Source organism: Crassostrea angulata, chromosome 8 (assembly GCF_025612915.1).
Source record: "Crassostrea angulata isolate pt1a10 chromosome 8, ASM2561291v2, whole genome shotgun sequence".
Taxonomy (NCBI): domain Eukaryota; kingdom Metazoa; phylum Mollusca; class Bivalvia; order Ostreida; family Ostreidae; genus Magallana; species Magallana angulata.
This window is the reverse complement of record NC_069118.1, coordinates 25,228,925-25,245,187: the sequence shown is the minus strand read 5'-3', so window position 1 is coordinate 25,245,187 and position 16,263 is coordinate 25,228,925. Positions and strand designations below refer to the sequence as shown.

The window sequence follows — 16,263 nt, the reverse complement described above, 5'->3', positions numbered from 1 at the left end:
CGAAACAGGTGTGATCTGTCAATTTGTTTGAAAAATTCCTTAAAAGAGTAAGTTGAGGGATCGCCACCCTGACTTCAGTTTGGATTTTACGTACATGCAGCGAGTTAGTGATCCAGCAGGCCCCCTATATCGGTGAGCGGATATTTAAACAACGGTTATCCTACAATAATCAAAAGCAAAACACGAAAAAAGGTCTGTGTGAGTTAAGGATATGTTAATTTATTTTTTAAAAAATTCTTTAATGAGTAGGTTAAGGAATCTCCGCCCCTGACCCCAGTTGAGATTTTTTCGTACATGCAGTGAGCTAGTGATCTCCGCATCAGTGAGCGGATATTTAAACAACGATTATCCTACAATAACTAAAGTCTCAAGAGTCCAACACGTTTTCGACAGTTTTGTATGATATATGATTTATACATATTCATTTAGTACGCATTTACTTCATTTTAGCCATTCTGGGCTTGTTAAAAAAAATTAATAAGATAAAGAAAAGACTAATTAGACCAATGCTTAATAACATCTTTTGGAAGATTTCCACTCCCCCTTGATCCACCCGCTGGTGCTCTAGAATCGACGGAAGGTCTCTGACGCCACAGGTATTTGATAACCTGGATAGAAGGTATGTATTTATTTCAAAGAATACGTCTGTATCTAAATTTTTCTGTAATGACTACATATAAAGCAGTAAACATTCTACCATTAAAGTATGTGCTTATTCGTCAAGTAAAGTATCTTCAAGTTCAAAGAAATCAACATTCTTTAATCGCGGACATGTTTATATTGATCAAACCTACACTGTTATTTATTGTCATGTATATGCACCTGTTTAATATTCAAGAATTTAATTTTTCCTTATTCTGGTTAATATTTCCTCTTTGCTAATTTTATATATTAAACCATGATATAAAGCAAAACCATGTATTTGTGACAAGGGAACCAAAAATATCATTCAGTCCTCGATATTTACATTCACACAGGAATTTCGAAATTGTTATCATGACCCTCTATACTGTATACATGAATGACCTAAATATAAGGATGGTGTAAATAAAAGAAATTTTTCTGCGTGTTGAAACTTTTACAACCGTTCTGTTTATCTTCTATATTTCTATTCCATCACATAACGTTATCATGTAGTATATGTGTACTACGTTTTCATTTTTGTTATTTGTTTTCCCTACAGAGCCGGTATGATGTCTGTTTCATTATCTTTATCGTTTACCAGTTTTTTGCTGATTTTTTCGCACGTAGCTTTAGCATCTGGATATGAGACCACATGTAAGTATTTTTCTGATGAATGACAATTTAAAGAATTATACAGGTACCACTTTGTGTTTATCCAAAGATGAAATAAAAAGAGTGCTATCTGCGCTAATTGTACATCAAGCAATTCTTCTCAACTTAGATGAATTTGGAGCGGACTGTCCCATATTTACTAAAGATGTAGATGAGGGGAATGAAATATACATTGAATACAAAGGAAAAGATGTTGAATCTTATTGCGATGACTTGAAATTCCGTGGAAGAGGAAATGACATTTTAGACGAGTATTCAGTGTGTGTGACTCCTCTTTATTTCAATGACGATGATTGTGCAGTCGAAATAGACATCAAAACATCTTTTAATGGAGTCACTAAACACGTATGTAAAAACATATCTTATAAACTCAATTGATATATTTAGCATCAATTAATAGATATATTTTATATTACGCATCAATTAAAGATATTTTTTATGATAGAATTTACAATAATATTGACGATAGTGCCTTTAATTAATACACGTAGTAGAGCTTTGTCACGACCTAAATGCATAAATAAAGAGAGAGAGAGAGAGAGAGAGAGAGAGAGAGAGAGAGAGAGAGAGAGAGACTATTTCATATTTATATGCACCTAAGTCTTGTAATTTAGAAAATAACATGCACTGATAACACTGCCAATTACTGTGGACCACAAGATGAAACTCTTTACATAGTGTTCAAAAAACGCTTTGGGAAATCTACAAGAAATGCAAATTTTAAGCTAAAGATCACAACAAAGAAAGAATATGATTGTAAGTATAATTATTCTTTTTATGATTCCACTATCCGAATAAAGTTCTTTAAAATATCAATTTAACTGAGAGAGAAAACAAGAAAATAAAATAAAAGAATTCCTTGTTTTAGGTTTAGAACCAAATGTTCTGTTTAACTTTTTCTTTCTAGACTCATGTCGTCTGTTAGTCAATCTGACAATTTGTCTGTTTCTCCTTTTTTTTTTGTCAGATAATCTTTTTAACTCACCTGAATACAAAGTAAAAGGAAAACGATTAAACTTTGAATTGGTGTTTCATAGAAATAAATCTGCCCTTAATTAAAACACCAAGTGATGTCAAAACTTTACAAATTTACAAAACATAATTACTCTCGATCGCCGCCCCCTCTCCCATTCCTCGTGAAAAATGTATTTGATTTGTCATTGGGCGAGAAAGAGGACAATAACAGAGAAAAAGTGTATCATGGGGTTAATGTCCAATATTATGTAAACACTGTAAACCAATCAAAACACAGCAAAAGGACATTTTCTAATACTGTTGTTCAATAAATTGACATGGAAGCTTATTTTAAGGGTGAAAAAGTTTTAACTCATTTTGTAGTATGATTTCTTGGCTACAAGTACTAAAGGGCCGGGGACCTCGATCTTATTGTCTGTATTTGTTTTTGGTGAGGAATATTTAATTTAAATCAGAGAAGAAGTTTTGTTGTGATTTTTGAATTATTACATTAAAAATGAAATATTTGGTGTCCATATAAACAACTTTAGTTAATCCCTGCAAGGATATTATATACTTTGTGGCTGATATTAAATAGAAACTCATCACTCCAATGTTTGATGACATCATTTTTACAAATTATACAAAAAAGCAAATTACAAAATGTACTGACACTGATTTTTGACACAGATGATGAATCTCATGCATCTCTGATTGGTGCCATAGTTGGGGGCATCATTGGCGGTATCGTTCTCCTCACAGTATGCATTGCTATATTTTGCTGGTGTGTGTGTAGACGAAAACCAACTCAGGGTAGAGTATTCAATCCTGCACAGGGATATCCGGGTAAGTTTTTAAATAATATAAACAAAGGACGAGTGCACTTATGGGCCCCGGTAAAAAGTGGAAAAAGATTCAAATTAAACATAATTTTATGGCTAACATCATTTATTGATATATAATCCGTAAGAATCAACAAATTTTAGCGCAAAATTTACTGTATATAAAGAAGAGGAAGCTTCACAACATAGTAGGGGTCAGCCGACACTCGTGATTTTGTATAGTATATCGAGGACGGGCATTCAATTCAAAGCTTTTGTTTACTGTCAGCCTAACCGAGTACAAACTTGTGGAAAAGACATAATATGCATTATACATTCAGAAAACTCCTGTGAAAATAAAAAGTTTGTACTACATTAGGCTGGTACCTAAAAAAATAAATATTTCAGTGTTTTACCTATAGCAAGCGAAAGCTATTGCCTGCATGAACCATGTTTGAACCCATGCACGGAATAAATTATTTCAAACAATCACGTGGGTTCTATCCAGGTAGACTTTTGTCAAATGTGCTCACTGTAAAACATGGACACATTTTAAATCGCTTTCTATTAACTTTGTATGGTAAGAAATATTTGTTTGATCTCTATGGTAACATGCAACTTCAAAGCTTTATTCGATTTTTTAGACGTAAAATAATGCATAAAGTATAATTCAGCAAACGTACTGACCGATCCATTAACAAAAAATTGTTGATTAAAATGTCCCTCCTTCTGATTTGAATAGACACAATTCAAGTGGGTTCCGTTTGATTTTTCCGGATTTAGATTATTTATAGTCATTTAAATACCCTCCGTTTTTTAAACTGTATGCTAATTTTGATAAATTTAAGCGTGCACATAAATCATAAGTATCCATCAGTGCTTACCTACTACGGGAAAAAAGTAATTTGTTGATATTTTTTTTACAAAAAAAGGCACTGAAAACCGCCCATTCTCTATAACTTAAGTGCACTTGTTCTTACAAGCTTGAGACCAAAATAAAACATCAAATCTGCTATTTACCCTATCTGCGTGTTCGTTATTCGTGTTTCTAGCATGTGAATTATACTAGGTTATCTGACTAGTTGCATTTTGAAAAAGTGTTGCAGGAATTTTTTGAAATGTGTCAACGTATACTTGTCGTGCATAAATGTCAAAACTATCTTCAGAAAAGCACATGCACATGACATTGAATAATTTACATCTATGTAAAGTTTCTTAGCAAGTATTATGATCTAAAATAATGATTTGCTATTGCCTATTCAAAATTAATTGACATTTTATTTACTGCTATATACATTTTACAAATTGATTCTGTTGGAAGGGGTTTAGAAAGTCTACAAACTAATTTTTAGATATGGCATACAATTTTAATTATGTTATTTTGGAACAATTCAAAATACGTTCGCACTAAATCTTGAACATATTCCTATATCTTTATACAGAGCTATTTGTCTTATATGGTAAATAAGGCCTTAAGATTGTCAAAACATCCAGACATCTTAATAATGGAAGAAAGGTGTCCTCTCTGCAATTCTCGTTAACTTTGAATCTAGTTTTACTAAAATTCCCGATTTTTTTTTGAAGGCAAATTGTATTGAGCCTTTAAACAGAAAAAAAAACCATGTACCTGAGGGTTTTGAAATAGATTTACATGAATCTGCTTAAATTGATCTTAAAATCTAGATAATCACATTTTTGCAAACTCAAATCTCCGTTGTGTCTTAAACATGTATGTGAAAGTTATTCTTTTTTGTTAGATGGGCGAAACAATAACATTTTTTATTTAAAATTGCATTAAATCATTTTATATGGGATTTGGTCTCGTGATTAAAACAACATTTTCACATTTTACGGAAATTATAAGAATATCTATGTAAAAATTAAGATTCTAAAATTAAAAAAAGGGACCGTATATGTAGTTTGCATTTGTGTGATTACCTTAAATTAATGAAATTAATATTAATTGTGCTTTTCATGCTTTTCAACATGATGTATAATTCTGAATTTGGAAATGAAATAACGAACGTAAGATGTCTTTAGAAATAAATTTGAAGTAATGTTTTATAAGTTTCATTTTTTCCATAAGTTACAGGAAACCCGTATGTCGTCCATGCTGCTCAAACACAACAGAACACGATGACAACTCCCTCCAGTATTTCCTCTCCAGGGGTTTATCCAATGGCATCATATCCAGAACCAGGGGGACCTACAAATCCACAGACACATGGAAACAATCTGTCCGATCCACCACCAAACTATGACGCAGTAACGGAGTCATCATCCTCACACGTTTATGATACAATTCAAGAATCGTCCAGACCGTCCACTAATAACGAAGTCGTACGCAAATGATTTTCAAATATATGCCTGTCGACTTTTTTGTTTGTTTGAAAAAAAAATCATGACTAGGAATTAGGACATATATTTCTATAATAACTCTTAATTTTTGTTTGCAAAAACAAGTAAAACTTTAAGTTTTAAGAAAATATTGATCATATTGTGTATAGATTTTATGGCTGATTTCAAAAATTGCCCAATGATTATATTTCTGTTATTAAAGACTCTTCATAGAAAACATGTATAAATAAAATCTTGCAAATTTGTCATAACAGTTAGAAAAAATAGGAGAATAGCTACTATTTGGTGTTTTATGCTAACATATAGTATCAAACTTGAACAGACGTGAATAACGATTGTACAATTTAAATATAATGTGTCTTCTTTTTATAAGTCATGTAATGATTAAACTTCTTGTACAAAATTCTTTTCGAGTTTCAAACATTAATTTCGCATTTTCTCTCCTTAAAAAGTTAATGAAAAGGAAAACATGACCTTATGGTGATAATTTTCAATAAAAAGGCAATGTGTTCTACTAAAAAGCCATTGAGTCATCGGAACTCCAAGTTCAATATTGTGATAGTTGCTTCTCCTTTCAATGAGTTCTCTTTCATTAATATAGGAATATAAAACCTTCAAATAGAAAAACAACAATTGCAAAATCTTGCCATGATTTTATGATTGTTAATTTTAAGAAACCTTTGTGCCATTAATGCTTTTTATATTTTTGAAAGTGACCAAATTGAGTTTAATTTCAATATCTTAATGATAAAATTACAATATTTCCAATTTCTTTTTGTATTTTTCGCTTTTTTACTACCACAATGATCTGTTATGGATGATGCGGACTTTCTGATCAACTCAACTATTAACTAATCCCATACATGTTTCTTTTGTAAGATAACTTTAAACTATTAAAACTTATCAAAGATATCAAACATTTACTTTGTATTTGTAATCAAACGAGCATTATATCAAGATCGTTTTTATTACGTATTTAATAATCACAATATTTTAACTTTGGATGAAAGCTATAGCATGTTTTGATATTTCAAGCCTTCAATAAATATTTTTGCATAATTTCTGTATTATCTTGTCCAAAATTTAATTTAATTAAAATTAGACCTTTCTTATCGCTCTTTGTCATATATGTACTTCCATAAACAGGATGAATAATGAATAAAATAATAAGATAACCTTGTATACGCATACGCATGTACAGGACGAATGGAGAGAATCTTTGAAAAGTCGACCAGAACTTAGTCGCTTTGCCGAAGTGCATAAATATATTGGACCTCATCCACTCTGGTCATTGAGCCTTCAGCATCCGGAATACACTTGGAAATTATTTGAATTAATCAACTTTTCTTTTACATATGAAACAGAGGAAGTGTCGTGTAAGCTCTGTAAAAGGAAAGTAAACGATATAGTACAGCATTTTATTCTAGACTGTCCTGTCCTATATAAAAGTCGCGAGTATCTTATGCATCTTATAGTAAATTCGTTGACTGTAAATACATATGTCAAGTTGACATACAACTTGGACAGCGTAATAGTTGGTACTATTCTCGGATCGAAGGACGACGACGTCATTCCAGAGGAGGAGTGGGCAAGCTATATGCTTTCAGTTTCGGAAGGCATCACAGTGATGATAAAGGACATGCGAGCACTCTTGTAACGTTTTTTTTGTTTAAAATATGTGCGATTCAAGATGAACACTCCATGATATTTGAACATTGATTGTGTTCTGTATATAAGTAATTGTATATATGTGTTCGTGATAATTTTATGCTTGAAATTTCAGCACTATTTATTGTAAACACATTGCACCAAACACTTGTTTGATGGATTTAATCTCTAACTTATAGAGGAAATAAAGAATGTCTGTCTGTCTGTCTGTCTGTCTGTCTGTGTCATTAAGGATGACAATTACTGAGAGTGAAAACAAATCCACTGATAATAATGAAAACCCATCTATTGTATGTTATGGACCTATAATTATAGTGTTAGTTTTGACTTCCAAACAGGTGGGTGTATGATCCTACTTTTTGAGCAAACAACCATTAATTATATATTGAAAGATTAAGAAAAATCCCGGAAACTACGACCTTTTTTTAAGTGGATGTGCTGCCATCTTGTAAATTTAAGAATAATAATATAAATCTGCGTTGTAATTCGGCTTGTTTTGTCCAAAACTGACCAAAGCTGTTGCCAAAAGATAATAAAAGCAATAAATATGAGGTTCATCATGTTGCTTTATGTGCAAATATGCATACAGGAACCAACAAAATTAAAATGCCTTTTTGATCACTCTGATCAGCTGCAAAACTGCGTAACAGCAGACTTATTTCGAAGATTAAAAAATCTGATAGGCGTTCATAGGTGTCCTCTCAGCAACCATTTGTAAAGACAAAGTTTGAATCTTGCACATTTATGTTGTAACTTTGCCTCAAAATTAGATACCAGTCGGCATGGGTCTTATTTTAAGAACACGAAAAATCTAATCTTTACTTAGAACTTATGTCTATAAAGGCACATCAGCGTCACATTTTCATTAAAAATAATTTCAATTTAAACAATCTGTGTTTGATGTTAAAGTCATCTCTATTTCAGTCCAGATTTTTTTTTTCATTTCAGAATGATAAATAAATTCATTTTTAAAAGTGGGATCTTCTTTTTTAAATGCACATTTGCTCTTTGAATTAGAGTTAGATATAGGAAAAGCATATTTAACTATATGTAAATGCAATCAACCGGAACTTTAACTTAGTCTTAGCACGCTTTGTTTGAGCACAAAAATCATTCACTCTGTGTTACTCGAGATAGGTGCCACGTAAAAAAAAATACATGCCGAGCAAATACTGATATATGGCATTGATGCATTTACAGATTATAGAAAAGCAACGGTGAAAATAAGCAAAAAATACATAAAATTAGTAATACATATATGCATTACCATTTGCTATAATAATAAACTGATGATAGATACATGAATTGCCAAGTACTTGTATTTCTTGCTTATTATAACCCCCCGCAAACGAAGTTTGGGGGGGGTATATAGGAATCACCTTGTCCGTCTGTCCGTCCGTCCGTCCGTCCGTCCGTCTGTCTGTGCAATCGTGTCCAGTCCATATCTTTCTTATGGAGAAACATTGGAATTTCTTACTTCACACAAAAGTTGCTTATGACCTAATAATGTGTCATGACCTTGACCAAAGGTCATTTGGGCAAGGTCAAGGTCACTGGCAGAAAACATACAAAAATTTGTGTCCGGTCCATATCTTTCTAATGGAGAAACATTGGAAGTTCTTACTTCACACACAGATTGCTTATGACCTGAGGGTGTGTCATGACCTTGACCCAAGGTCGTTAGGGCAAGGTCAAGGTCACTGGCAGAAAAAGTGCAAAATTTTGTCCGGCCCATATCTTTCTTATGGAGAAACATTGGAAGTTCTTAGTTCACACAAAGATTGCTTATAACCTAAGGGCGTGTCATGACCTTGATCCAAGGTCATTGTGCAAGGTCAAGGTCGTTGAGAAAATAGTGCAAAATTCGTGTCCGGGCATTATCTTTCTTATGGAGAAACATTGAATGTTCTAACTTCACACAAATATTGCTTACGACCAAAGGGTGTGTCATGACCTTGACCCAAGGTCATTTGGGCAAGGTCAAGGTCACTGGCAGAAATAGTGCAAAATTCGTGTCCGGTCATCATCTTTCTTATGGAGAAGCATTGAATGTTCTTACTTCACACAAATATTGCTTATGACCAACAGTTTTAAAAAAAATAGAGCAGTAGTTATTTAAAGAAAATAGACGGTGAAATAGATTCATCCAATATTTTCTATAATTGGAAAAATACACGCATTATGAATTTTATCTTAGCGGGGGGTATCAATTGTGAGCTTGCTCACAGTACCTCTAGTTTTTTGTTGTTATTACTGATTAAACATTTTTTTGATGTGAGGTACCTTTTAACCAAAACGAAAAAGTTGCACATATTTTTTAAAAATACTATTATTTTTTTTATATAAAATAAAAATCTATAAAAAAAATGTACACAAAAGAAATATTTATATATTCATTTGTGAAGGTAAATAATTACGTTCGGTTTATACTCCATTCATTATAAGGTCGAGAAAAGACAAACCAAGAAATAGGTATTAAATGATGCTACTTCAATTTATTAATTTATAAAATGTTTGATTCCATTCAAACTAATGTAGGCTTGTAGGGAATGTACGTTCTGTAGGCTCACCTATCTAAAGATATACATAACATATCTTACACGAAAATTAACAATGTCATCCCCTTAGATCCACCGATGCGTTGGAACCATGCAAAGGTTTTACGTCAGCAGATGTAAATGAGGAAATGGGTAGAAGGTATTTATTCGGAAGCATCTGTCTTATCTTAGTTGTGTTATTATGAAAATGGCTACAGATGTAACTGAAAACCTTAAATTGTTTAAATATGTGCTTATTCGTCCAGTACAGTATCTTCCAAATTGTTAGAGCAGAACTCGAAATATCGATTCAAACGTCGTTTACTTTGAGCGACGGATTCTAAAATCGATTCAAATATCATAGATAATTTATGGATGACCTAAATTTTGGAGTGGTGTAAAAAGAGGAATAGTTTTGTTGTGTGTTGAACGTTTAACGACTGTTTTGTTTGGCTATGATATCTTTATATGCAGTTATAACTGTGTATTGTAATTCATGTAAAATTTTCTTCTACAGAGCCAAAAAGAAAACTGTTTTGTCATTTTTATTGACAAGCAATTTTTTGCTAATTATCGGTAACGTAAATTTAGTCTTCGGATATGAGACCACATGTAAGTATCTGGAACAATATACATGTACATCACATGTTTTTATTGATATGAGGCAGTTAATATGTACATATACCATCTTGTATTTTTGTAATATTTTTGCATTTAATAAATGTTAAGAAGTCAGAGATAAAAAGCAAAAATAGAGAAACATAATGAAGTTGCTTTAATAATATATAGATGCCAGGCTTTACATTGAGCAATTATTATTACTTCAGATGAATTTGGAGACTACTGCTTATCATTCCTGAACGATATAGATAACGATGATGAAATGTACGTTGAGTACAATGGAAAACCAGTTCGTTTCATTTGCGATAGTTTCGCATTCAGAGCAAGTGGAGATGACATCTTCGACGAGTACTCTGTCTGTGTGACTCCTCTTTATTACAATGACACTGACTGTGCAGTCGAATTAAACTTCAAAACATCCATTCTCGGAGTCACTAAACATGTGTGTATTTAGTTTATTAAACATTCAAGTGATAATTTGTAACGTAACTTAAATATAAATTTAAAGATTTGGTATGGTATCAATTTTTGATATTCTAATATATAAATATATTGTTTCAAATAACGTAAATTTATTTAAATATATGATAAATCTTTGTCACAAATCAATATCATGGATTGTATAAATTGAGAAAAAAATCTATATCTTTCACTATTGGCAGGTATATATCAATTTGAGAGTTAATCAAATTTTTTTTATGTATTTTATAATAAAACGCATATTTTTTTATTTTAGAAAATTTCATGCACTGAAAATAAAAGCGCCAAGTATTGTGGAGCGCAAAACGAAATTATCTACATTGAATTCAAGAACCGGAACGGCAGAGAAACGAGTGAAACAAAGTTTAAGCTAAAGATCACAGCGAAGAAAGAATATGATTGTTAGTAATATTGTTTGTTTTCATAACTTCATTATTCTGGTTAGGTGGTATAAAGAATCAATAAGTTTATTATCTACCATTTTGTAGATTTTAGAAAAAAAATTGAAAATACAATTTAGGGGTGGTTAAAAAAGAATATTTATTTTGCTTACATTTTTGAAACAAATGTTCAAATTAACTTTTTTCTGACCCCTTGTTGTCTGTTTGTGCTCCTTACAATTTATCAGTCTTTCTGCAGTAAAACTGCTAAGGGTGTTGCCTCACATATACAATCAAATACATGAACTGTTACAAGTGTAGTTGCTCAAGTGTTTCTGACTTAAGTTACCTATTGCGTTAAGGACACACGTGAAGTTCCTTAGTTTAGGTAATTATTCCAGATGAATTAAATCTTCTTTATTTGCATTTAAATCTGTTAATACACAAATATTGAAGGTACATTACCAGATTTTTTTTTTAGATAAAGTATATTTTCTATACCTTGCATACAAATCACAAAGGAATGTGTTGTAATTCAGTAAACGTATATATTTTTTAATCAAAATTATGTATCTAAAAAGAAAAAAGAGACGTATAATATAATATGAAAATATAATTTTCAAATAACTTAATAGAAATATTCACATTACTGAGATAAAGAAAATTAAAAATTAATGGAAGATTTATCTTAATGCCATGTTTAATGCCTTCATTTTCAATCACGTTAATTCTTATATCTATTTTTGACATTTTTCGACACAGACAACAGAACCGATTTATCTGCTGATGCATCTGTTGCTGGTGCCATCATTGGAGGAGTCATTGGCGGCGTCTTTCTTATCGCAGTTGGGAGTGCTATAGTATGCTGGTGTGTAAGTAGACGGGAACCGTCTCAGGGGGGAGTACTTTATACGACACAAGGATATCCGAGTAAGTATAAAAATGCTACACGAAAGAAGAAATGTTGCATGCATTTGCTTCAATTTGTCAAGTTCCGTGTATAACTGTCAGCCAAAAATATGGTAAACAGAAGACATCAAGGACATTGATGTAATCATATGTACATATATTTAATTACATATTACATGTTAAATGATATAGAAAATGATTTATTTCCTATAAAAAGTTTTAGTTTGTACATTTTATGATCTGGTGTGTTCTTGATGAGGGAAGATGGTTTATAAAATATATAACAATCAAATCAGCATGTAAATATTTTGTGTGATATTTCTGGTAACAAATTACTGTAATGTTATGAAAAAAAGTGTAAATGTCTTACCTTAAAAAAAATTCAACATGTGTCTTCATCTTAATGTAGAACTGTCGTCTTTTTAAAGTAGGCTAATAGATGTTTGTTTTGAAATAGGGCACTAGACAAGTGACGTTATTCGTTTAATCAATGTCACAGGAAGATGACATTTGTGCCACAAAGGGTTCCAGAAATTTTTATCAAATTAACGTTTTAATATCAAATATGAGATTAAATTAGTCAAATGAAAGCATACCTGTTCATAAATTCGAAAACGAGCAAATGTCAAAAATAAAAAAATAGAAATCAACATAAAGAACTAAAAATCGCAAGGATAAGTAATTCTGCATTAAAAACTCAAATTAAAAATGCAATTTGTTTTGATAATCACTCTGTTATGTACCCAATGAATTATTTGTTTTTAACAAATATTTTACAGTATCTATTGCGCGTTTTGTGACAAGTTGAACTGTGAATTTAACGTCAACGACAACAACGTCAGCGTTTACGACGGCGCATCAATAGCTATTAAAATGTAGTAAAAACCTTAAAACTAAACTTCCGCCGATTTTAAAGTCATTAAATTTATCAAAGTCGACTAGAAATGCATTTTGTGAATATATAGTCTAGCAAAATCGAAAATAATCGGACGTGAATGATGACATCAAATGAAAATAAAACCCCAACTGATAGAAATTGACGTCAAATCATTTGCTAAATGTAAGATCTTGGGAAGTTAGGCAACCGGTATACAAGTTCATGGTTAGGTCAGCAGATCGTTTGTTTTAGGGAGAACTTAAAAAGCAAAACTAGAAATGCATTGTTGTATAATAAATATTCATTCAGGGTATCTGCTTAAAGAAAAACAAATCGAAGACAATTTCGGAAGTAGAATGTGAATGTTAATGTAATTGATGAGAAGGGTTTAACAAAGACGTAACGGATGGCTATTTTCGACGTCGCACATTACACCGCCTGGAAAAACCAGCTGATTTGAATTATTTCATTTCTCAAAGAATATATTACATGTAAGCATGTATTTGAATTTTGGGATTTTGTTTAACAAACGATTATTGATCAAAATACAGCCGACTGATGAAATTACAGTGAACAGAATCTAAGTATTGCCTTTAGTTACGCAATTATAGGAAACCCTCGTAAAGCCTTGAAACGGGCGCGACCATCAACTCCTCTCAATAATTAATAAGAAGTTTCCCATATGCAATGCTTGTATTCAACAAAGTATCGTTTATTATTATTAAAAAAAACAGATGACATATCACTTTTTGTCTTTCATTACGACCCAGTAACATACATCAATTTGGTCAAATATTTAAAAAATTATGAAAATCTTTTCTAAGTGGTATACAAACTGTGAGACAAAAACTGGGCTTGTTTCGCCGATTTCAAATGAAAACATATTGATTATAGACAGGCGAAACCAAAAAAATACGATCACCTTTTCAATATGATTACATTTCTAGATCGGTTTTTTACAATCTTACAGTTTATTTCATATGAAAAAATGTCAATGTAAAAGAGTGCTGATATTGGAAATAGTGATCGTCTAAAAAATGACAATAATAGGACATTTTATGTTTTCCAAAATGTGCATGCCTTATGACATATCTGAATTTAAAAAAAATAAACAAACATATAAAAAGTTTTGCAAAAAATAATGATGATTCATTTTTTTTTAAATCAGCTACGACTAACCCGTATGAGGTATATCATACTCACCCACAACAGGATATGACGATGATGTCTTCCAATATTACATACCCAAGTAGTTGTCCAATGGATTTACATTTACCACCGCAAGGAGCAGCATGTCCACTGACAAATGAGAACATGTTTTCAAATCCACCTCCCAGCTATGACTCGTTTATGGAGTCATAAACTTCACATGTTTATGACACAATCCAAGAATTTTCCGAAACTTAATAATTATGATGCACAGCATGTTCGAAAAATGTTTGTCTTATGAGAGACAGGAATGCTCTATATCATATTCAAGCAAGTTTTCTTTTCGCCTGTTACGTGTTTTTTACTTTCATTAAGTCTCGATTTTTTTATTAGAAAACAATTTGATGGAAATAGAAAAACACGACCTAAATTTAGCCTTTACTATCTTCAAGAAGTTACAAATGACCTTACAGAACCTTTGAGATTTTTTCCAATAAAAAGGATATGTATTTCGCAACCTTTCAATTAAAGCTTTTCAAATGTAGAGCTAAAAATATTGAGATTGGCTTTTCCTTAAAAACTATTCTCTGTCATCAATATGTAGATTCAAAACAAAAGTTTTAGAAAGGACAACATGTTAAAGATACGTTGCCCTTACACTGTACACTAGGCAAAATTGCTAACGCACCACTTACTATTTCTTTGATAGTTTTAGATCTGAACGCAACAACGATTGATTCGTATATTATTTTAGTTATTTTATAACAAAGAAAATAAAAAATCATTTGTTACAAATTTATTGACCAGTTGCTTTGAGTACTGCTTATAAAACATCGGTACCCCCCCCCCCCCCGCCCCCATTATGTGATTCACATATCAATATCAGATGTAGGCTCCATTTGCTCGGATAAATGGGATGTGTATGTCTTGTCGCCTAATATTTACGCGGCGCTTTGGGGTTCTTGCTCGGTCCCTCACACTTCCGGTTTGTACAAATTTCCGGTACAACCTTTTAAACACTGTGGCTACTTAAAACGACATTGGTTTTATTTGATAAGCATGCTGCGTCATGTTTAAGCCAATATCACCGGTAATCGTTAAGTTATTAACATTTATTCAAACATCACTTAAGGAGCATCCTGCAGAGACCATACTAACTGCCCTGCCACGCTCTTCTGTCGTCAAACGCGCCATACTCCGTCGGGGTTTTTTGTGAGGTTTTAGTTATGCATGCATCAAAAATAAGATCACAAAAAAGAAAGTAAAGATTTATCTTTCCAAAAGAATGTGAGCACGATTTGAGCATTTCTAAAGATCAGTCACACTTCGGTTAACATTGCATCCATTTATCCGTTTGGGCATTTAAATGTTTTACTTATAATTAAGGTGACCTATTTAAACATTAAATATATCTTTAAGAATTTTTAGGATGTAAATATTATTTTATTTTAAATGGTGCGATAGCAATTTTGTCTAGTGTATTTTATTGTTGCCAGTTTAAAAATACTCATGTTCAATTAATGATTTTCAGTATTTTACAAGGGCAATTACAGTGTATAGATTGAATTTGATTATTATATTGATTATGATATAATAACTTTAGTGATAAATATACTATGCATACCGTCAATTATTTGTATTTTATGCTCATTTTATTTTAACTTTTGCTACTCTGTGATATGTTTTATAGATGCTGTTTCACCTAATAAATATACATTTTCATAACGTACTTTACTGTTTAAAATATCTTTGAAATAAGAAAAACAGAGAAGGCGTATTAAAATTCGCTTATAGTTCGGAAGATATAAATAAAGTTTGCGGTTTAAGTTATTCAAAATAAAAAGATCAAACCTGAGTTTTAGATGGAGCGGCCCTATACGTATTTTTTATTGAATTACCATGACTGAAACTATGTTTTCAATTGCTTACGATTTGTTTATTTCCTCGTATTTATTTATTGTTTTACCTTTTCTTCTCTGTAGTTAGCCCACTTTAAGGATATATATGTATAAGAGAGAGAGAGAGAGAGAGAGAGAGAGAGAGAGAGAGAGAGAGAGAGAAGCTTTATATTTATAATCTAGTTTGATATGACACTTCCTTTTTTTGATTTTAGTAAATAAAATTCCTTTTATCATTTACCAGACCTGTAAGGATGAAGAAAATATGCATGTTTGCCATTATATTGAGTTATAATTTAGTCAAATTAAAAAAAA

At 31.6% G+C, this 16,263-nt stretch overlaps 2 protein-coding genes across 2 annotated transcripts; both read left to right on the top strand.

Moving 5' to 3' along the window:
• The first annotated feature begins 513 nt into the window (after positions 1 to 513).
• On the top strand, positions 514 to 6,543 carry LOC128161189 (uncharacterized). Its single transcript, XM_052824416.1, has 6 exons — positions 514 to 619; positions 1,184 to 1,278; positions 1,406 to 1,641; positions 1,911 to 2,052; positions 2,941 to 3,096; positions 5,158 to 6,543. Exons 2-6 carry the CDS (start codon positions 1,191 to 1,193, stop codon positions 5,421 to 5,423), a joined length of 888 nt encoding a protein of 295 aa, XP_052680376.1. The 5' UTR covers positions 514 to 619; positions 1,184 to 1,190; the 3' UTR covers positions 5,424 to 6,543.
• Positions 6,544 to 10,039: 3,496 nt separating this feature from the next.
• Positions 10,040 to 15,589, top strand: LOC128161226 (uncharacterized). The gene is made up of 5 exons (XM_052824451.1): positions 10,040 to 10,246; positions 10,462 to 10,697; positions 10,992 to 11,136; positions 11,878 to 12,045; positions 14,070 to 15,589. Exons 1-5 carry the CDS (start codon positions 10,090 to 10,092, stop codon positions 14,261 to 14,263), a joined length of 900 nt encoding a protein of 299 aa, XP_052680411.1. The 5' UTR covers positions 10,040 to 10,089; the 3' UTR covers positions 14,264 to 15,589.
• Positions 15,590 to 16,263: the final 674 nt, after the last annotated feature.

Bases quoted from the DNA above. Each gene is read 5' to 3' on its own strand.
- LOC128161189 (XM_052824416.1), top strand. From the start codon at position 1,191: ATGATGTCTGTTTCATTATCTTTATCGTTTACCAGTTTTTTGCTGATT. The intron at 1,279-1,405 runs GTAAGTATTTTT...TTCTCAACTTAG, and splicing joins ATCTGGATATGAGACCACAT to ATGAATTTGGAGCGGACTGT. The intron at 3,097-5,157 runs GTAAGTTTTTAA...TTTTTCCATAAG, and splicing joins TCCTGCACAGGGATATCCGG to TTACAGGAAACCCGTATGTC.
- LOC128161226 (XM_052824451.1), top strand. From the start codon at position 10,090: ATGATATCTTTATATGCAGTTATAACTGTGTATTGTAATTCATGTAAA. The intron at 10,698-10,991 runs GTGTGTATTTAG...TTTTTATTTTAG, and splicing joins TTCTCGGAGTCACTAAACAT to AAAATTTCATGCACTGAAAA. The intron at 11,137-11,877 runs GTTAGTAATATT...TTTTCGACACAG, and splicing joins AGCGAAGAAAGAATATGATT to ACAACAGAACCGATTTATCT.